The 21,946-nt window shown below is 51.0% G+C and overlaps 1 protein-coding gene and 1 non-coding gene across 2 annotated transcripts; one reads left to right on the top strand and one right to left on the bottom strand.

The window, feature by feature from the left end:
- Positions 1-2,267: 2,267 nt before the first annotated feature.
- Positions 2,268-21,416, bottom strand: CLN6 (CLN6 transmembrane ER protein). The gene is made up of 7 exons (XM_066276103.1): positions 21,244-21,416; positions 12,414-12,528; positions 9,019-9,117; positions 7,775-7,963; positions 7,417-7,472; positions 5,620-5,742; positions 2,268-3,897 (listed from the first exon to the last, which is right to left on the bottom strand). The coding sequence occupies exons 1-7, from the start codon at positions 21,318-21,320 to the stop codon at positions 3,627-3,629; spliced, it is 930 nt and encodes a 309-aa protein (XP_066132200.1). The 5' UTR covers positions 21,321-21,416; the 3' UTR covers positions 2,268-3,626.
- LOC136336650 (small nucleolar RNA SNORA42/SNORA80 family) lies at positions 9,355-9,490 on the top strand. The gene has a single exon (XR_010731486.1). It is a non-coding gene; the product is annotated as a small nucleolar RNA SNORA42/SNORA80 family (small nucleolar RNA).
- Positions 21,417-21,946: the final 530 nt, after the last annotated feature.

Below are 21,946 nucleotides of genomic sequence, written 5' to 3'. Positions count from 1 at the left end.
CATGGACACACCCTTGCCAAGTCCTTCCTGAGGTTTTCAGGTGTTTTCAAGGGGTGTCTCTCATATGATGGAAAAACCTGCATGAGGGTTGTGGCTACATGAGGGTCACTATAAAAATTCATCAAGCTGTATGCTGGCCTGTTGTGCATATGCTACACTTCAACCCAACAGGAGGAAATAGAAGCCCCTCCATATCACTTGGGAGCTGAGATTCTGCTCACCTGAAGGGTCCCAGCACCAGGCTGCTGACTCAGCAGGTGGACGGCAGCAACAACTTGCATTTTCCTTTGCCATCCTCACACTGCCGCGGCCGGTCAGGGGTACACTGAGAGGGACTGTTGGTCTAGTCTTCCAGATGGAGTGCAGCCAGGTGGCAATTAAGAAGTATTTCTAGGTAAACACTTCCAGTGAACTGCCCAGAGACCTCTGTCAGAAGGGGCATCAGCTCCTAAGCCTCTAATAATTTGCTGTGATTTCTTTTCCATTCTAAATATGTTGACTCTTTTTTTTTTTTTTTTACAGAGACAGAGAGAGAGTCAGAGTGAGGGATAGACAGGGACAAACAGACAGGAACAGAGAGATGAGAAGCATCAATCATCAGTTTTTCGTTGCGCATTGCGACACCTTAGTTGTTCATTGATTGCCCTCTCATATGTGCCCTGACCACGGGCCTTCAGTGGACCGAGCAACCCCTTGCTTGAGCCAAGGACCTTGGGTCCAAGCTGGTGAATTTTTGCTCAAACCAGATGAGCCCTCACTCAAGCTGGCGACCTCGGGGTCTCGAACCTGGGTCCTCCGCATCCCAGTCTGACGCTCCATCCACTGCGCCACCGCCTGGTCAGGCATATGTTGACTCTTGAACAAGGGTTTGAACTGCAAAGATCTACTTCTATGTAGACTTTTTCCAATAAATACAGCTAATGTATTTCCTCTTTCTTTTGATTTTAACATTGTCTTTTCTCTAGCTTACTTTATTGTAAAAAGATAGTACTTCATATATTAACACTATCGATATTTATCAGCTAGGCTTTTAGTCAACAGTAAGCTATTAGCATAGTTAGCCTTCCGCATCAGTGGATTTTTAGTTGCAGATTGAAAATATTGTTTGGATCCATGGATCTAAAACCCAAGGATATAAAAGACTGACTGTACTTGAGTTTTAGGGGAGTTAAAAGGTGAATGTGATTTTTATTATTTTTTGTTTTGAGAGAGAGAAAGGGACAGGAAGGGAGATGAGAAGCATCAACTCATAGTTGTGGCATATTAGTTACTCATTGATTGCTTTCTCATATGTGCCTTGACTGGGAGGCTCCAGCCGAGGCAATGATCCCTTGCTTAAACCAGTAACAATGGGGTCCTATGATCCCACACTCAAGTCAATGACCCCGCACTCAAGCTGGACGAGCCTGTACTCAGCCAGCAGCCTCGGGGTTTTGAACCTGGGTCCTCAGCATCCCAGGCTGTATGTGAACTTTTGACTCTGTAGGGGGTCAGCACCCCTACCCGCCATGTTGTTCAAGGATCAATTTCCCTTACTTTTTATTTATTTTACTGTTTTCTTATGAAGGGCCCACACAAGCAGGCCTGTGCCTGCTCAGCTGTCTAAAGAGGTCCTTCTGTGAATATGCCCCAGGGGTTTGGAGGGGCAGTGTCCTGCAGATAGGGAAGGGAGCAAATGAGTTGCTGGGCAGGTAGGGACACTGGGGCTTAATGGTGCGCAAAGCCTGCTGCCCAGCTGCCCCTCCCCTCTACTGATAAGTGTCCCATTAAGGTCCCGGTGACAGTGACGTGATGGCCTGCCTGGACAGGCTGAGACCTTTGGAGGTCAAGAGCTGAGGCCCCAAGAGATCAAGTGATTGGCCCAAGGCTGAGTCCCAACCTCCAACAAACCAGCCTCCCCACTTTCCCCCGAGGGGCACCCTCTCCGCTTCAGCCTCTTGTCTGGGCTGGCAGCATGTGACATCCCTGGAGGCTCCATGTGACATCTCTAGAGATGCCTTATTCTGGCCCCACCTCCATACTCCTCTGAAGGGGGCTGGAACTGACTGAGGCCCTTATTGACCCCAGATCTCCCCAACCCGGGGATCCTACAAAGTGGCAGGGAGGGCCAGGGGCAGCAACTGCTCTCAGCCAGATGGGGCTGAGGGGGCTCTTGGGGTCTGCTCAGCATTCCTGCCTGGGCCCCAGACCAGCCACTGTCTTCCCTGCCCTAGGGGCCTACCTCCTTCCTGCTTCCCAAATTCATAAAGCAGCAGTCTCAGCCAGGCTTGGCTTCACACTGCCTTTATTCACACCTGATGCTGCCAGCAGACAGGGACTAACCGGAGGCTGGGGGGCCTCTAAGGGGGCTGCAGAGGGACCCCAACATGGAAGGAGAATCTGAGGCATGGGGCTCCCTGAGAACACCGGAGAGGCAGGGCCTAGGGAAGGCCAGGGAGGCCTCCTGAGACCCCCGAACAAACGAGCAAATGTGGGCCGGTGCTGGCTGGAAATGAGGCTGTGATGCCTGCAGCTGTGTGAAGAGACCTGTTTGCAGGGCCTGGGAGAAGGGGGGAGGGGAAGCGTCCTGCTGGGAATGAGGCCTCCCTTTTCTGGGAGCAGGGCCCTGGCAGAAGGCTTGAGATTCACACAGAGACAACACCGAGTGGAGAGAGCTAAACACACGCCCTCCAAAGAGCTGGGAGAACAGTGCACGTGTTTGAGAACTCGGCCATCAGCTGCAGCTCAGACACTTGCAGCCAGGCTGACACGGAGTGGGCGCCACCATTCTTTGGGAGGGCAAGGAGGGCGGACAGAGCTCCTGGCAGGGGAAGCTGGTTGGAGAGCTACCACTGCCAGATCCCAAGATCAGGCTGGTGGTTAGGGGGAGGGCTGCCTGCGGATCCTTGGGGCTGGGTGGCTCAATACCCCACGCAACCTGAGGTGGGGTGAGAGTCTGGGGAGCACATACCCCTTTCAGATAAACTACTTGTCTATCCCCAGGTGGCCCCAGGAAGACTGTGACTAGCTCACTAACCCACTCTGGGACCCTGGGCCGATCTAGTGGAAATGAAGCCCAGAGAAGGGACATGCTTTGCTCAGTAATACACAGAAAGTTCATGTACCCTATGTAAGCTGGCTTCCGGGGTCAGGGTGGGTCTGCGGAGTGGGCCAGGTGGTGGGCGACACGCCAAATCACCTGCCCCTGCCCCCCTCCCCCGCAGGTCTCTCCTCTATGGGTACCAGAAGCCTTTCTAGGCAGAAGGGATCGGCCCTGGGCAGTGAGAGTCAGATGGACCTGACTCTAGTCGGGTGCACAGGAAGGCAGCACCCAGATCTTGGCCTGGACACACTGTCTGGAACTAAATTCCATCCTGGAGAGATCCAAGCCAAACAGAAACTTGACCAAAACAATCAAGGCTCCTGGTAATGCGCTCCACGCATGCTCATGCACACACACACACACACACACACACACACACACACACACAAACACACCGATCTGTGTGCACAATGTGTACTCTCACTCATGTTCTTAGTTACACACATGGGTGGACACACACACACACACACTCATACACTCATGCTAAGACACCCCCTGTGGCCCATCTCCTGCCCGACGAGCAACACTGGCTGATGCCAGGGACTCAGTGTCGGCTGCTGATGTGGAGGGTGTAGAAGGCCCAGGGCTCAGGGATGTAGATGACGCCAGGGTACTTCTTCCTGAGTACAGGGTCATTCCATAGCCAGGCGACCCAGAGCGCCACGAGCAGGAGAGTGAGGGCAAAGGAGTAGAAGAGGAACAGGCCGTTGCTGTCCAGGAAGAGGCGCTTGCGCTTCTGGTGCAGGACGAGGGCCAGCATGGCGAAGAAGGTGAAGATGAAGAGGATGAAAATCTGGCCCTCGGTGACGAGGTACCTAAAGAAACCAGTGGGTGAGGTGAGGCGGCTGTGAGACACTCCTATCCTGCTGGGTACCCCGCCTGCCCCCCAGGTACCAGGCTGCCCCAGTCCGCCAGAGCAGCTCATCTCACGAGGGGACTCACGGAGCCACCCCATTCTGAGCCACGTTCATATACAGCATGTGGACTTGGCGTGGATAGCTGCTATTTTCTTAAATGTTGAGTTTGTCCTTTAAATGTGCCTTGATTCTTACTCATGGGTGACTGGACAACCCAAATGATTTAAGCTAATGGTAGTCAATGCAAATTATAAAAAAGAAAAAGAAAAATAATGTTGAGTTTGTTACCAACATTTAAATAACAAAGTACCTGAAAATGTGGATTTCTGGTTTCTCAGAAACCAGAAATATTAGACTTGTATTCACATATGACAATAACCAATTAGAGGGTCAAACAGTTGGCCTTGTTAGAGTGTTATTCTATAGTTTGCCAGAATCCCCACCATTCCCTTTTGCCTCACTTGACATCTGTTTGATGCATTTCTGTTACTGGCTTGGTTCCAATAAGCATTTGAGCTTGGAAATGCAGCTTCAATTTATAGGGGTTGTTATTACTGTTTCCTCAAATGCTGGGACACAGTCAGCTCTCCCAGAGTTCCCTGAGGCTATGAAGGCAGCAACTAGCATGTGGCCAGGAAATCAGGGACACTGCTGGAGGGTTTCTGAGAGGTTATCCTGTCTACTCCGAGGCCTCTAGAGAGAACCCCAATGCTGACCATTACACTCAAGGAACCATAACTCTGTAGCTGTGTGACCTTGGGGAATTTACATGATATTTTAAAGCCTGTTTTCTTACCATAAAGGGGGCATAAATGGCCCTATCTCTCAAGGTTACTGACAAGAGCTATGTACATCTCCCACTTGGAACAGCATATTGTTCAACAAATGATTGCTGCCACTTCTGTAGCTATCACTGTACTGATATTCTATGGCTACAAATTGAGCAGGAAGCTCATCCCCATGTCTAACCTCTTTCCCTCTTACTGTAGTTGATTTCCATTTTTTTAATCCTGTCCCCAGGGGGCATACAGCTTCACCGTGGCGGACCCTCTCAGCCAGTCGGGACAGACCCTCAGGTGGGCTGCAGCTGGCCCCTCCCATTTTGATGAAAGTTTTGCATTAGAGAAGGACCAGTCCTTCCTGTGATGTCCGCAATCCCTGGGGGAGCCTGGGTCCTCTGTAATGAGAGGAGAGCTGGAGGGAAAAAGATACCAGGCAGGAGCTTCTGGGGCCCTGGAACCCCCTTATCTGCCTCTGTCATCACCATGGTGCTTTAAAGTTTATAAAGCCCCTTTCTCTCTCCCTGGATTCTCACCATTTCCTGCCAGGGAGACAAGCAGATATTTGCCCCATTTCACAGGGAAGGAAGCTGAGACCCACAGGGCTCTACAAGGCTTGGTGTTAGAGATGCAGTCTATTGGCCTTAAGGTAGCACTGGGGTTCTTGGAGGGGAGGCATGGATAGAGGGGCATAAGGGTGGAGAGAGAACACTCGGGCCTAGTTTCCTGGCAGCAGACAGGCCACCGCATGCCATTGTCACAGTCCCCGCTAGAAGAGGAAGCAGGGGCTCTAATAGGGAGGGTCGGTCTCAGTTGGGGTCACAGAGAAGTCTGCAATCAAGAGCACATTTTTACTGCCTGGCTCACTGAATGACCCCTCTCAGGTCTAATGTCCACTCACCAGTAGTACAGTCCACTGGGCACCACCAGGAACAGGGCTGCCCCTGGCATTGAGCTCTCGGCTTCGGTGGGAGTGAAACAGCCACTGAAGTACATGAAGAGGATGAGGAAGAAGGGGACGTACCTGCAACAGGGACGCCGGTGCCTCAGAGGCCTGCCCAGCGGCACCCCCACCCGCCTTCCCCCAGGCCCTCTTCCCAAGGGCCCTTGTAGTGCGTTCTTGCGACATTCCATGTAGTGTCACTTCATGTTTGTGAAATTCCTGGCTTGGGGGAGGCACTCAGTCCCTGCCGGAGGGTGCTGGGGGACAGGCTGGGATAGGAAGGAAGCAGGAAGATGGCCCCTCTCTGGGCACGTGCAAATCAGAGGCCCACAGGCTGGTGGGGCGTGGGGCATTCCTCCCACACTGCTCTGGCCACCTGTACTCCACGTGTGTGGGAGGGGGCTGCAGCCTCCCTAGCCCAGCCCCCCACTGGCCTGGGGACCGGGGCACGCAGTAGGGCTGAGGGGAGAGAGGCCTGACGTCCAGGTAAACACCTGCTGGGGGCCCCCAAGCTTTGTGAAGCCCCTGCACTCACACTCAGCCCACTGCCTCCCCCCCCCCACACACACAGGCTGCTTTTCTCACGCACTGCTTTGTTCCTCTCACGTCCCATCCTGTCTCCTTACCTGCCCGCCTCATTCCTCCCTCAGGGGCCCCCATACACTCCCACATTCTCTTCTGCTATGTCAGGTCTCTGCTCCTCTCTTCTCTCCCCTTCTCCAACCTTCTTCCCTGGGAAGGATCTTCTGGCGAAGGTCAGGGAGAGCTGGCAAGAGGCCTGCCCAGGCCCCTGTGAGCCAGGAGGAGCGTTTGCATGCATGCTTTGAAACAGACCGTGGGAACACAGTGTAGGGCCTGTGTGACATGAGAGCTCACCTTACCCAGGGTGAGGTCTCCCAGGTCCAGGGCTGGCTCTGAACCAGCTCAATCCACACTCAAACCTTGCACTGGCCTGTTCATCCCGTGTAGTGTGTGTGTGCTCGCACGCGTGCACAGAACGTGCACGGGGAGGCGGGAATGGGAGGTGAGTCAGAACAGATGACTACTCCAGCTTGGGCCCTGAATCTCCCATGGCTGAGCCCACTTTTGTGTGGGGTAAAGGGGTCGGGAACTCTCCTGAGAGTTCTGAGCACAAACAGCACCTCTCACCTGGTCTAGCTGGCCCTCCTCAGCTTCTCCCCTTGCTCTATCCCCAAAGGCCACGGCCTGATGTGGTAGGGGTCCTCATCGCCATATCCCCATTTGGGGTGGGGGTGCTTCTTTTTTTTTTTAATTTTTCCATTGATGAAAAGCATCAATTCGTTGTTCCACTTAGTTCCATTTAGCTGTGTACTCCTTGATTGCTTCTCCTACGTGACCTGACCGGGGTCTGACCCCTCGCGGGTTAACGCTTTACCCACTGAGCGACCGGGCAGGGGCGGGATGGCGATGTTTTATCAGCGTGAAGGCCTTTTCCTCCCCAATCTGCTGCAGGCTCCCGGCTGGGCGAGGGCGGGACGGCCGCTTGCTGCCCTCTAGTGGCCACCGCCGCCACCGCCGACCCGAAGGCGGAGGGAAGCCAGGGCCCTGGCGTCTCCCCAGAGCAGAGCTCACCGCGCCCCCGCAGTAAAAGAGAACCTATTCCAGCCGCCATGCTCGACACCTGGAGTACTGAAGCCCAAAGAGTCTTGTCCAATGTCCCTGAGACTGGTGGCAGAGCTGGTGGGGGTGGGGAGGCGAGGGCCCCTGGGTAGACAGTACCAGCCCCTTACTCACCACATGGAGTGGCCCAAGTACTCGTCATAGTAGTAAAGCAGCTCGAAGGAGTCGATCTGAGGGCACAGGGGCAACAGGGTTAGTGGGAGGTGCTTCAGGGAGGGTACACAGCCCTCTGGTCACCTACCCTGCCCAGGCCTCCCTGAAACTGTCCTGACTCCCTGCCTTCCAGTGGGACGGGTCCCAGGTGGAAGCCAACATGCATTTTCCAGTAACACACGGTTTGCTTGGCCACAGCCTCCTGTATAGCAGACTGCCTTCAGCAGAAGGCTGCGCACAGTGCTGGGCTGGGACATCTCTGGCCTCCAGAACAGACTGTGCCCACAGGGTTTACAAGCTGTGGGGAAGGTGGCCTCACCAGGGTCTCTGGCTTGAGATTCTTGATGATGGGGTTCTCCCGGACTGACAGGTGGTGCTGGTAGCCACTGAAGAGCAGGCGGTGGTTCACGGAGTCACCCACCAGGTGGATGCTGGCACCCATGATGAAGGTGATGATGCTGATGTAGATCATGGAGCGTGGCAAGGTGCGGGGCGATCGCTCGATGAGCTGAGGTCAGAGGGAGGCCCAACAGTAAGACCCGGCCTCTCTGCATCCCACCCTCGCACCTGGTGTGGGATGGGTGCCACCAGCTGGAAAGTCGCTCACAAATTGGTGGGTCCTTTCAGTGGTCCAGCCCTGCCTCCAGACTCTCATGTGATCCCTGTGAACCCAGCAGGATCGAGGGAACAGCACCTCCTTTCCCCAGAGAGGAAACAGAGGGGCCGGCTCATTGCCCAAGGTCACACACAGCCACAAACGGGTGGTGACAGCCAGGCCTTCAGCACCAGGTTAGCCTTCCCACCGTCCCAGTTGTGCCGCTGGGTGGCTGGGCTGGCCTCTTTAAGAGACCTTCTCATTTCTGAGCAGTTGGTCCATAGCAGACACAAAGAAAATGACAGGGATGGGGGCAGGTGCTTCTGAAATTAAATTATTTAACTGAGGACTCCTCTGAATTCTGCAATTAAACATTTCTGACTTCTGGAGATTTGAATTATCTTTCTAAAACCAAAACGATGGGGAATAGTAGATGGTGATAATTGTTTTAAGAGCCTTTATGCGTCAAAGAACAAAGCCAGCAGCCCTGGCTAGCTCTGTGCTCCCAGTGACATCTCAAAGTCTGGGATCTCCAGGCCAAAGGAGAGCGTTCACCCTCCATTGCTGTCATTCCTGTCACCTGGCCCTTACTGGTCTCTGACCTCTTCCAGGGCAACCCAGCCACTTCTGCCTCAGCCTTGCAAAATGTATTATGGTTTCCCAAGCACGGCCTTGTCTTCAGGTCCTTCTGCCTGAATGCCTCTCCTACTTCACCCCTGGGCGCAGCAGGCTGACTTCCAAATCAAATACCTTTCCTCGGGGAGGCCTTCTCCATCCCTCCCAGCCAGAGGCAGCTCTGCCTGCCCCGGGGCTCCCAGGCCCTAAGTGTCTCTCCATCACCATCTTCATCTTCCAGACTCAGGCATGGGAAGCCAGATTCAGGGCCCTCCCAGTGTTGGCACCAGCTCCCTGCTGGCTGGAGGTGCCAGTGAGAGTGGGAAGGGGCGGCAGGTAGCCGGGGACTATACCTTGAGCAGGAGAAAGGGTGTAATGATGTTGTAGGCCATGTGGAAGTAGTCCCCCACGCTGGGCTTGTTGAGTGGAAACCATTCCAGAGGGAACACCAGCTGGGAGGCAAGAGGAGGAATAATGTTCACCAGGCGTAGCCCCATGAGGCCCTCAGGGAGTCAGCCCCACCTCCTTCACATACTCTTAATTCTTTCTGTGATCTCTGGGGTCCTCTTGGCAGCCCCAGGGCAAAGATATTTCCTGACTGAGAAACTGAGTCACAGAGAAGGTAAATGGACTTGTCCCCAGGCATACTGTAGATGCAAATCCAGGCCTTACCCTGTGCCCCTCTGCCAGTGGGTACTAAATAAGAGTCCCTGGGTCCGTCCCCCTGGGTCGCTCATAGTGCCCCATGCCAGAGCAAACTGTGGCTCTGAACCATTGCCTGGCCTCTGCCCATAGGCTGCTGGCACTGAAGTGGGCTGCACAGTGTGTGTGTGGGGGGGTGTCCCTAGATACTGGCCTGGTAGATGGGATTCAGTGGTGCCACCAACTTTCTTGGTGACCCTGGGCAAATCCTTCCCCTTGCTAAGGTTTCCCCATCTGTAACACAAGAAATGTGGCCCAGGTGGTCTACACGGACGCTTAGGGATCTGGCACTCTAGGTCCTATCAAGACGACAAGCTCTTCTGGCCACTAGGCCCCGCTGTGGGAAAATGGCCGATCCACTGAGCTTCCAAATCAGGTCAAGGGTATACATTAGGAAACAAAGGAGAAAAGAAGTGAGTTCTCCACAGCAGCCTCAGTTCTTCCTTTCCTGCCTTCCCTGAGGGGGAAGACAGGCCAGAGACAGTTCTTACTGGTCACCCCAGGGAGTCCTGGCCCTGTGGGAGTCAGTGGGAAATCCCTTATTCGACACACATACTGCCAAACTACACTTCCAGTATCTATTGATTGAGAACATATGGAATGACCAGAAATTTCAATAAAAATTTAAATTCTTTTCATTTAAAAATGCCACATTAAATAAAATTAATCTGCAGAAACACAACTCCCAGGACACAGAAATCTCAATCTCTTTCTTACTTGTGTGTTTATCTCTACATCTGTATCTATAGCAAGCTATATACGATGACAGAAGTACTCTTTGTGATAGCAAAATACCAGAAATAGGCCAACTCTTCAACCAAACATAACTAGTTGACTATATTAGAGAACATATTTACTATAGAAGGTTCAGTAGCCATGAACAGAAATGACATTTTATATGTGCTGACATGGAGAGATCTCCATGATAAAGTAAAACAGGTATATTGTAGAATAAGGTATAAAGTAAACTCTCATTCTGGTTAGGAGAAGAAAAACTATGTGTATGTATGTCTGTTCAAGCGGAGAAAGGAGTGGAAGGATGTGTCCCAAACTGGCAGTGATGGGACTGGAAAGGGAGAGTCTCACTTTTTATACACCTGGGCATGAATCGACTTGTTACAACTATTACACATTACTTTTATAACTGGTAAAAAGTTTTTATTCTGTGGTTATTAGAAGCTTGGGACTAGCATAGATACATTTGGAAAACTCCAGTGTATACATGACCTTTCAAATGCATATTCTCCCCACCGGCCCCCTTGGGGTTAGAACGACCACAGAAACTCTGGGCAGGATGAGACCGAGTCCCCGTGAGTGAGGAGAGCAACGAGCCTGCTCCAGGCCTCAGCTCTCCCTTCTCCAGAGCACCAGTCTGATGGGCAGCTCCTTTGTGTCTAACATGTGAGGCCTTTATGTTGGAAGGGGGCTTAGAGCAGCTAGTTTGCCAGTGTTCTTACAGATGAGAGACCCAAATCTCAGAGAACTGCCCACGGTCACCCAAAACCTGACCAGGTGTCCTGACTCCTGGCTCAGTCCTTTATCTTTCTCCAACATTAAAAAAACGTATCTGCAGAAAGGAGAACCAACATCCGCCATAACTCCTCCCTGATGCACTGCCAGGAAAGCTTTCCTTCATCCCCTTCGTCTTGGAGCCACGTATACAAGATGGTTAGGATCGTAACTGACTGGTAACCAGTCGGTATGCATGCCACTTAGGCGCCTCTTTTCTCCTTAAACATTCCAAGTTGCTCTATAGTATCCATAATTCCTGCTTACTGGCCAGGTAACATTCTCTATACTGGATAGAGCGAAGTTGATTGACCCAGTCCCTACTGCTGGACACTAAAATCAAGTTTTGGCTATTCTAAGCAGTGCTGCAATGAACATCTTTGGGTAGAGAGGGTGTTGTCTCTGGCTGATTGCATTTTCAGCACAGATTCTTGAAAGGGTTCTTACTGGGTCAGAAGGTTGACCCTATCAGGGTTCTGTAGATATACATGATGGGGAGGGAGTAGGCTCTGGGGCCAGGGTGCTTGGGCGCAGATACTGGACCCTCCACATGCTAGTTGGGTAAGCTTGAGCCAGTTACCTGCTCTCCTCAAGTCTTCTCATCTATAAAGTTAAGATTAATAATAGTGTTGCTGTGAGAACTAAATAAGTTTAACCACATAAAGAACTTAGAACAGAGCAAGCACTTAATGCATGTTAGGTGCTATTTCTACCTTACTGTTATTATTATTCATTCATTAAAAATGTATTGAGCACTTCTCATGCTAGGTAGGCACTATTCTAGGTACTAGTTATCACCTTGACAAACTGCTTTCCAGAAGGGCTTTGCTAGTTTGCATAATCACTAGTATGTACAAGGTATCAGTTTCAGTGGTGGCTATTGTTATTTTTACCACCTCCATACAAAAAATTAACTTCTTGGTCCATGGTGGTACCTCACCCAGGTGTTTTTTTTTCACATTCCATTACCTATCTATCTGTCTGTTACAAGTGAGGGGTTTTGGTGCTCTTCCAGTATTAATCTTCTCTGTGGCGGCTGCCACCGTACACTGATGCATGAAGTAGCCTTGGAGGGAAGGAGATGGTTTCACCAGATGGCACAAAAATTACCCGAGGCTTAGAACCATATATAAAATGTAAAATCAGCCTATATTGTTCACCTCCAGGAGAATACTATTCCAAGGCTGTAGGGATGGCCACTGGGGATGTATCACTTTCTTTCTCCTACTCCTCTAGCTTGGGAATCTGTAGGCCAGATATGGGGGTTGCACAGGATGACCGCCCGGAGCCACCAGTTCCAATACAGGAGTCAGGTACGATATGATTGTTCGGGCTCCCAAACCCCTCCCCCACCTTGCTGGCAGTTGCCTTACTGGTCACAGCCACAGAGTCAAAGGACAGGAAATCACCTAGGGCTGGGCCTATTCTTGCAGTTTACCAGTAGGAGAAGTGACTTGTCTAAGGTCACTCAGCTAATTCAGATCACACTAAATCTCCTCACTGCTGGCTGGAGCTCTTTCTACAGCTTCACACTCACCATGGCAATGGGGCGGCCGAAGTCCAGAATCCAGTTCTGCAGGGTGAAGTAGAACCAGAGGTCGAGGTGGAAGGGCGCTGTGCCGGCAGCCTCATCAGCCTTGATGGAGGTGTGCCTGCCAAGGAACCAGACAGGAGGGGTCAGAACTTTCCCCGCCCCCACCAGTGAGCCACAGAAAGGGCTGGCGACTTGGGGGCAGAAGGAAACACATAATGAAGTTCTAGGAAAAGGATTTTTCAGGAAAGACTGGGGTCTGGGCCTGCGGCCAAGGGGAAGGTATTCTGGGAGTGAACTTGGGCTGCCCCGACTTGACTTCTCTGTGATTCAGGAAGGAGGCTGCCAAATGCATAACTGTCGGGGTTTCTCACCTACAGAATGGTGAGGAAATGGGGCACAGGATGCAAATGCAGCTGAATAACATGAACATGACGGATGATAGAGCTAACCTTTATTGAACACTTACCATATTCCAGACACTATTATAGCTGCTTACATGTATTACTCATTCAACTGTTTTAGTCTTCACAGAAATCCTTTGAAATTAGAGTATTACCCCTATTTTACAAGTGAAAAAAGTGGAGGCCCAACATGTTAAGTAACTTATCCAGTTATGTTGCTGAATATGTGAACCTAAATGCTTAGGCTTCAGAGTTTATAATTTTAACCTCTGTCCCATCATTGTGTCCACAATGATTGGTCTGTGGGATGGGTATGTGACTTGAGCTGGATCAGTGAGAGCCCTGTAGTGAAATTTGCCTCACAAACTGTAGAGTGGGAAGAACAGGGCCTCCCTCCCTTTGGTTCCTGAACTATGAGAAGGTATGTGTAGGGCTGCTGGTATCCCTCTTCTCACCAGTTCATAGTGAAAATGAAGAAGGAAGCCAGTAGGGACAAGCTGATGTGAGAGCCACTGCAGGAAGTGGAGCACCATCTGACAATACATCTTTGGGTGCCTGTCCCTCTTGCAAAGCAGTTGTGAGCTCAAGTACAAGGACCAGTGCATGTGCCACCTCCTCCAGAAAGGCTTCCCTGATGAAGCTTTCTCCAAAGCTCCACCAGTCCCACTACAAGGAGTGCATGATCTCTGACACCCAGCGTAGCCATGACATCACAGGGAGTCATGTGATGTGTTCCTCTTGACCCTCAAGAAGAGGAGTGACCATGAGGTGTCTCTCATCACCCACCTCCCCATCAGAGTCCCGATCCTCTTCAAAGCATCCCTGCCAACTCCAGTGACAAGCAGCCACTCTCTAAGATGACTGAGGCATGAGTTTTATTGTCCCATTTCTGCCAAGGACAGAAATTGTGACGCGGATTTGTATTTTCCAGAGTTTTCAGTTCAGTACCTGGTTTAGGCTCAGTGATTAAATGGCTGATTGGAAACAATCTGTTATTGGTCACTCATGCTTCTTAGTGACAAACGTTCGCTTAAAGGCGCCACAGAAGCCTTCCTGCCAAGGCTGCCATTGCCTCCATGACCGTCCAGGATCCTTTTCAGCCGAGTCTAAGAATGGCGCACACAGGGCTGTGGAGCACCGTGAGACTGGGAAGGCAAGCTTCTGGGATCTCATCAGCCTCTGGTTGCAGGAAAGACAGGTGGAGTGGGCCTTTCCCAGAGTAGCTAAGTCTTCCTGTCCCCTCTATGCAGAGCCCCCACCACTGGTGGAGTCTGTGCTACGCTACGAGTGTCACCTGCACCGTCTCTTATCTTCACAGCAATACCAGGAAGCAGGGCTTTTACTCTCGTGTTTTATAGATGAGGAGACTGAAGCTTACAGGTAAAGGTCACCCTGCTGTGGTAAGGCGGTGGAGTGTCTATTCCTCTGGTCAGTCTATTTCCTACTCCCTGCTTCTTCTGCTAAGAGGTGACGTTTCCTTAGCCATTGGGAGGGCCCGTAACAAAGGCCGGACCAAGTAGGACTTTTCTAACTACAGTTCATGGAACGTGCTTCTTCCTTTCTGGTGCTGGAGGAGCTAAGATGCAAACCGAGAATTGCCTGTGGCCAAGGCTTCAGCTTCAAGAGACAGGCCAGTGAGAATGAAGCAGCCCTGTTGAAAGCGTCAGGAAAAAAAGAAGGCCCGAGAGTGTTCACATTCCTGGCTCCAGGCATCCCCGGGGCCAGGGATTTGACCGCAGGAGGCCAATACATTCCCCTTTGCTCGGGGTGCTGCAGTTCCTGCTGGCTTTCTCTCATGCGCAACCCAGGAGTCCCGACCAGCACAGAATTCACACCTGGTTCTACATGGATTTAAGACCCGGGCTCTGAAACAACCAAACTGTCCCTTGATAGAGGAATGAACAAAGAAGATGTGGTACATATTTATATATACAATGAAATACTATTTGGCCTTAAGAAATGATATAGTATCATTTATGACAACACGGATGGACTTCGAGAACATTATACTAAGTGAAATAAGTCAATCCGCAAAAGCTAAGAACTATGTTTTCACACACAGGTAGGATATAAACCTGAGTGAGACTCATAGACATAGATAAAAGTGAAGTGGTTACCAGGAGGAGAGGAGTGGGGGGAAGGAGAGTAAAGAGGGACAAATTTATGGTGACGGAAAATGATTTGACTTTGGGCGATGACCACACAACATAATTAACAGTTCAAATGCTATAGAGATGTTCATCTGAAACCTATGTAATCTTATTAATCAATGTCATCCCATTAAATTAATTTTAAAAATTTTTAATTAATTCATTAATTTTAGAGAGGGAGGGGGAGAGAAAGGAGGAGGAGCAGGAAGCATCAACTCCCATGTGTGCCTTGACCAGGCAAGCCCGGGCTTCTGAACTGGCGACCTCAGCATTCCAGGATGACCACAGGTCAGGCTAAATTTAATTTCTAAATTAAAAAGAAACAAAAAAAGACCTATGCTTTTTTTTTTTCATTTTTTATTCTTTACCTTTAAATTTAATTAATTAATTAATTTATTTATTTTTTTGTATTTTTCTGAAGCTGGAAATGGGGAGGCAGTCAGACAGACTCCCGCATGCGCCCGACCGGGATCCACCCAGCACGCTCACCAGGGGCGATGCTCTGCCCATCCGGGGCGTTGCTCTGTCGCGACCAGAGCCACTCTAGCGCCTGGGGCAGAGGCCAAGGAGTCATCCTCAGTGCCCGGGCCATCTTTTGATCCAATGGAGTCTCGGCTGCGGGAGGGGAAGAGAGAGACAGAGAGGAAGGAGAGGGGGAGGGGTGGAGAAGCAGATGGGCGCCTCTCCTGTGTGCCCTGGCCGGGAATCGAACCTGGGATTTCCGCACGCCAGGCCGATGCTCTACCACTGAGCCAACTGGCCAGGGCCCTTTTTTTTTTTTTAAGTGAGTGAGTGAGAGAGAAAGATAGACAGGAACTGAGAGAGATGAGAAGCATCAACTCATAGTTGTGGCACTTTAGTTGTCCATTGATTGCTTTTTCATACAAGCCTTGATGGGAGGAGGGGGTACAGCAGAGCCAGTGACCCCTTGCTCAAGCCAGCAACCTTGGGCTCAAGCCAGCGACCATGGGGTCATGTCTATTATCCCATGCTCAAGCTGGCAACCCCACATTCAAGCTGGTGACCTTGGGGTTTCAAACCTGGATCCATCACATCCCAGTCTGATGCTCTATCCACTGCGCCACCGCCTGGTCAGGCAAGACTTAAGCTCTTAATTGCTATTGTTTCTGTTTATTAGAATAAACTATGCAGCATATCACAAGATCAAGTTTGAGAGGGATCAGTACACAAAGTACAGAAGGAAGGGAGCCTCAGAGCATGGGTGGGTGGATTTAACCAGGCAGAAAGCAGCAGGAGAGCAGGATCAAAGGCCTGGAGGTGCATGGAACTCTCATGAGAAGCTTGGCTTATGGAGAGGAACTGAAGGGAGGGGCTGGCTGGGCCTTCGGATTGGGTAGATACTCAGAATCTAACTGCAAGGACTGCCCAGGGATCTGAGCCCAGTGACTGGTACAGAGGTCACACCCTTCCCCTCTCCCTTAGTGACCAACGGGGAAGGCCTCAAAAAGCAGAGTGATACTGCCTGGCCTAAAGAACTTGGATGGAGGAGGAGGAGAGTCCTGTGTTTTGCTCCAGAAACCTCCAAACCGGGCAAAGAGAAGGAGGTTTGGTACAGGGAATAAAGGCATTTTGAAAGTCAGGAAAAGCACACAGATGTGGGTCTCAGAAAGCTGTGACCATACAAGCTCAGTAACTGTTTCCTCCTCCACCTCGGGAGGCACATCCATCAGTCAATGGGGACGGCTGCCGTTGGTCCAGCCTGGCTTAGCAGGGCGAGAAAAAGGGGCAGGTGCAGGGCAGACACCCAACCTGGGAATCATCAATCAGCATCTGGTTTTTTTCTGTTGGCTCTCTGACTGTGGGAGGCAGATCATGGAGGATAAAGTCATCCTCTCCCCCATCCCATCCTCAGGATGATTAAGTTTGTCCCAAGTTGCTAAATCCACAGACTCCATACGATGACAGCCTCCAGCCCCAGCCTAGGCCAGCTCTAGGTCTCAATCATCAGAACTGGCTGCTGAGAGCCGTGGAGAAAGCACAATGGCAGGTAACCTGAAACAAGGCTGGCCTTCTCTCTCCTCCACAGCTTTCCAAGTCTACCATATGGGGAAACTGATACCACAACAGTTGGGAAGCGCATACCATACAGCTGAAACATTTAAAGCAGTCAGCAGCATCTGCAAGCCTGCCTAGCAGAAAAGGATGGGTCACGGCCACGGCGGCGTCAAGCAGGGACCGTGAACAGGGACTCCAGAGAGACTAAGTTTGGTTCTCTATAAAGAATGGTGAAACACCTGACTTGATGCAAAGTCTGAACAACAAAAAATAAGTTAAAAAGAGGAAATAAAGGCAAATAATGATTAAAACAACAACAACAACAACAAAAAACCCCAAAGGCAAGCAGAAACTCCAGGAGGAAAAAAAGCAATATAAGAAAGCAAACGTAACTGTTAAATATTACTTGGCTCGTAGAGAACGCTATTTACATGGCTTAACTAATGTAAATATTATACATATATATTGATATTCAACATTTAGAATCAATCCACAGATAAAACATTGAAGACAATATGATTAAAAAAGAGGAGGAAAGAAAGAAAAAAAAATACACCCCAAAAACATAGTAAAAAAAAGAAAAAAAAAACCCAGCAGGTAAATATTGTCAACCTTGACAACGTGAAAGTAAAACTATATACGACAGGAGTTGGACAGCTGTAGGTAGGGGCCTGATGCTGCCTACAGTTGACCAAAAAGGAAATAATGGTATAGGCCAGGGTAGTCAACCTTTTTATACCTACCGCCCACTTTTGTATCTCTGTTAGTAGTAAAATTTTCTAACCACCCACAGGTTCCACAGTCATGGTGATTTATAAAGTAGGGAATTAACTTTACTTTATAAAATTTATAAAGCAGAGTTACAGCAAGTTAAAGCATATAATAATAATTATTTACCAGGTACTTTATGTCGGATTTTCGCTAAGTTTGGCAGAATAAATATTTATAAAACAACTTACTATAGTTAAATCTCTCTTTTTATTTATACTTTGGTTGCTCTGCTACCGCCCACCAGGAAAGCTGGAACGCCCACTAGTGGGCGGTAGGGACCAGGTTGACCACCACCGGTATACGCAATTCCCTAAGGCTACAGAGTAACAAAGAGAACCCCTAAAAATAGTGATAAAAACACCATCTTGTAAAGATGAGGATGGTATAGATAAGCCAAACCATAATAGAAAGAAATCAATTGGTAAACATTAGCTTAGAGGGTAAAATTGATAAACCAAGAAATAGCAGCTGAACATAACTTTTAAGTGTGTAGACTTTGAAGACCACATCCCAGGTCTGTCACTAACCAGATCTTGAGCAAGTTACCTACCTCCTAGACTTCAAAGTTTCCATTGTAAAATAGGGGATAACAGTAGCTCCTACTTCAAAAGTTGTGGTTGAATTAATATCTATATGAGCAAAAACTTAGAGCAGGCCCTGGTCCACAGAAACTGCTACATAGTGTTTGTTATCATTTAAAAACATGAATTTAGCCTGACTGGTGATGTTGCAGTGGATGTTGACCTGGGACACTGAGGACCCAGGAATGAAACCGAGTCTGCTGGCTTGAATGCAGGCGCATCTGGCTTGAGCACGAGCTTACCGGCCTGAGCATGGAATCAGCATGATCCCATGGTCACTGGCTTGAGCCCAAAGGTTGCTGGCTTGAAGCCCAAGGTCTCTGGCTTGAGGAAGGGGTCACTGGCTCAGCTGGAGCTCCCCCCAGGTCAAGACATGAATGAGAAGCAATTAATGAACGACTAAAGTGCCACAACTACAAGTTGATGCTTCTCATCGCTCTCCCTTCCTGCATGTCTCCTAGGTGAGCGCGCACGTGCACACACACACACACACAGGAAAAAGAAATATGAACTTAACATGTAGAAACAGCTAAGTGAAGCTAACATGGTTGTCTCTGGAGCCAGAAAGAGTGGTAGAACATGGGACCATTGCTTTGTCCTCTGTGCTATATATATTTTTTGAGAGAGAGAAAAAGAGAGATGAAAAGCATCAACTCGTAGTTGTGGCACTTAGTTGTTCATTGATTGTTTCTCATCCCTGCCTTGACCTGGGGGGGGGGGTGCTCCAGCTGAGCCAGCTTCCCCTTGCTCAAGCCATTGATCTTTGGGTTCAAGGCAGCAACCATGGGATCATGTCGATGATCCCATGCTCAAGCCGGTGACCCCAGGCTCAAGCTGGTCAGCATCCCAGGTGGATGCTCTATCCATTGCACCACTACTAGTCAGGTCCTCTGTGCTATCTTATTTAATTATGGGCATGTATACTTTGATTACAATAAAAAAAACTGTCAACAGAGCAGGTATGGACTACCTTGAAAGGTAATGAGCTCCTTGTCATTAGAGGTGTGTACAGATGCAGCAGAAGAAACCCAAGCATCTAGGAATCAGGATGATTCTACCTGCTGTCAAGAGCCGCAATAATACTGAGAACAGGCCCAGAGCCACCCAGTGAGAGGAGCAGAAACACCCCGAGAAAAAGTCAGCCCCTCCCCCCCATCCCCAGGGAGCATCCTGTCTGATAGGGAGCTCATGCAGGAGTAAAGAGGGACAGCATTCCTTAGCAGCCAAAGTGGACTAGTAAGAGCAGAAGCCAGAAGTCAGAATCCCCAGGTTTAGTCCCTGGTTCTTGCCAGAAAATGATGTAAACTCTTTGGGCCTCAGTTTCCCCCTATGCCAAATACAAAAAGACTAAGACGCTGCACGTGGAAGCCCCACACATGAGATAAAGTGGTGCCCATATTGGATACCCACTGACTGATCTAACTGAATACCACAGTTCAGGGCAATCAGACTCTCAACTTGAAAGGGATCCTGATCAGAAATGTTCCTCAGGCCGGACTTGTGGTGGCACAGCAGGTTGAGCATTGCCAGTTCAAAACCCCAGTCCTGCTCAGTTCAGGCACACGCAAGAAGTAACTACTACTACACATTGTGCGTCCCGCCCCTCCCGCCCCCCCCCCCCCCATCTCAAATCAATCAATAAAATCTTTCAAAAAAGAAGAAAAAAAGAAATGTTCCTCAGTAGCAGGAGAAAGAGCTACCCTCAGCCAAGCCTCTCACACTTCTCCCTTCATCCCAAATCATACCACAAACTTCCTAGAATTGACTCTGAACACTCTAGTGCTCAAGAGCCTTCCATGGCTCTCCTGTACTTACAGAATAAAGGCTGCATCCTTACCCTTTCAGTTAAAGCAGGAACTAGGGTGAGGCAAGTGAGGCACATAGGGCCTAGCTTTTAAGTAGGCCCTCACTCTCAGGGTTGTACCGTATCCCAAGGGTGTCTCCTTAAATTTTGAACTCTTGCCATGAAAGGTCCTTCGCAACCAGTCTGCATTCTCCTGCCACTGTACATGTGGAAAGCTCCAGGGCCATCTCACTCTGTATTTCCCCAAACTCTCTCCCTCTTTGGAACAGCCATTCCTCCCCGTGTCATCTACCGAGTCCTTTGTGATTCAGCTCAAGTGCCACTTCCTCCACGAAGCCCTCTAAGATGACCTCCTAGCTCCTTCCATACTGTGAGCCCCTCACAGCTTCAACCTGCCCACTCTCATGGTGCCCGGCAAAGCGCTGGGCACACTAGAGATGCTCAATTCATGCCTGCTGAACGCAAGCAATGTTTCTAGTCTGTAAAACGGGATGAAAATAGAATGGAGGAAAAGATTAAAAGGCAGCTTCCGTGCCTCTTCCTCAGCCCTGCCTGGTTCCAACTACATCAACCAATAACGTCTTCCCCTCGGTGAGAGAAGCGAGCCGGTGAGGACAGCCCTTCCTTTTTCTTTCTCTGGAGAGGAGCGTCCACACTTTTCTGTGTCTCTTTCATTTACATTCTCACAGTTTTGGGTTTCCCCGGGCAAGGAGTGAGCTTCCTGATTAATAGCAGAATCCAAGTCCTAGTCAGGGTTGGAGGGACCCCGAGAACTTGGGAGGTGGCGCCCGGGCTTGCAGGTGCGCTGGGGCCCGAGTGAGCCGAGTCCTTTGGGCCGGCCGCCCCCACCGGAGTTTCTTAGGCCTCTGGAGAGGTCTTCCCAGCTGAACCGCTGTCTCAGCGCCCGCCGGGCGCGGGGCTCGGGGCGCCCCCAGGAAGAACACGAAACGGGAGGCGGGGCTCCGGCGAGGGAGCCGCTGCAAGGACGGCGCAGGGGAGCCCGACCTGCAGGCAGCCGCCTCCGACCCTCCGGGGCCTCGGCTCCAGCCCGGCCCGCACCCGTCACGTGGCAGGGACGCGACCCGCCGCCCCCAGCCAGAGCGCGCCCACCTGGCCTGCAGGAAGGAGACGCCCGGCTGCACGCCCGCCGCTCCCGGGAGCTGCCGCCTCCTCGCCGCTGCCTCCATGGCTGCCCCGCCGCCGGCCTGCCCCTCGGCCCCGCCGGCCCGAGTCAGAGAAGGACTCGGCTGGCCTGGCGGCAGAGACAACAAATCCCGCGCGGGGGCGGGCCGGGGCGGGCGCGGGCGGGAGACCGGGGCCCAGGGGCGGGGCTGGCGGCCGAGGTTAGAGGAGGGAGGGACCCGGCTCGGGACCCAGGGAGCGAGGAAGGCGGGGCGGGCTCCGCGGGAGGCGGGAGGGGCGCCGAGATCCTGGAGTCGAGCGAGGAGCCGGGGCGGAGGACTTCGCGGGCAGCGCGTGTGGCCAGGGGGCGCGAGGCTGGGGTTTACTGGGGTCGCCTACGTTGCGGGAGCGGGAAGCTCTAGGCCGGCGGAGGCCCGGATATCGGCCTCGAGTTGGGTAGGGGCCTGCGGGAAGACTACCCTGACCCACACGTTCCCCTGGCGAGGAGGGCAGGCGGGTTTCCCTTGGTCGTGGCGACAGGAAGGCGTTGAAGAATCTTTGTATTTAATTTCTCAAATGGAAGATGTCGCTTCTTATAACGTCAGCTCTGTGTCCTTCCACGCTAGAAATTAAATAATCGGTGGGATAGGAGGGTAGTATGCAGAGGAGCCGCGAAGTCTTTGCAAGTTGG

This window comes from Saccopteryx bilineata, chromosome 4 (genome assembly GCF_036850765.1).
Source record: "Saccopteryx bilineata isolate mSacBil1 chromosome 4, mSacBil1_pri_phased_curated, whole genome shotgun sequence".
Taxonomy (NCBI): Eukaryota; Metazoa; Chordata; class Mammalia; order Chiroptera; family Emballonuridae; genus Saccopteryx; species Saccopteryx bilineata.
Note: the sequence above shows the minus strand (reverse complement) of the source record. Positions and strands in the feature narration are given on the sequence as shown.

What these genes read in the sequence shown, in the direction of transcription:
- CLN6 (XM_066276103.1), bottom strand. Translation starts at nt 21,320, where the DNA reads ATGGAGGCAGCGGCGAGGAGGCGGCAGCTCCCGGGAGCGGCGGGCGTG. An exon ending in TCGGCCGCCCCATTGCCATG is followed by an intron (nt 9,118 to 12,413) that starts GTGAGTGTGAAG and finishes CTTGCCTCCCAG; the next exon opens with CTGGTGTTCCCTCTGGAATG. An exon ending in ATCTCAAGCCAGAGACCCTG is followed by an intron (nt 7,473 to 7,774) that starts GTGAGGCCACCT and finishes CTGTGCCCTCAG; the next exon opens with ATCGACTCCTTCGAGCTGCT.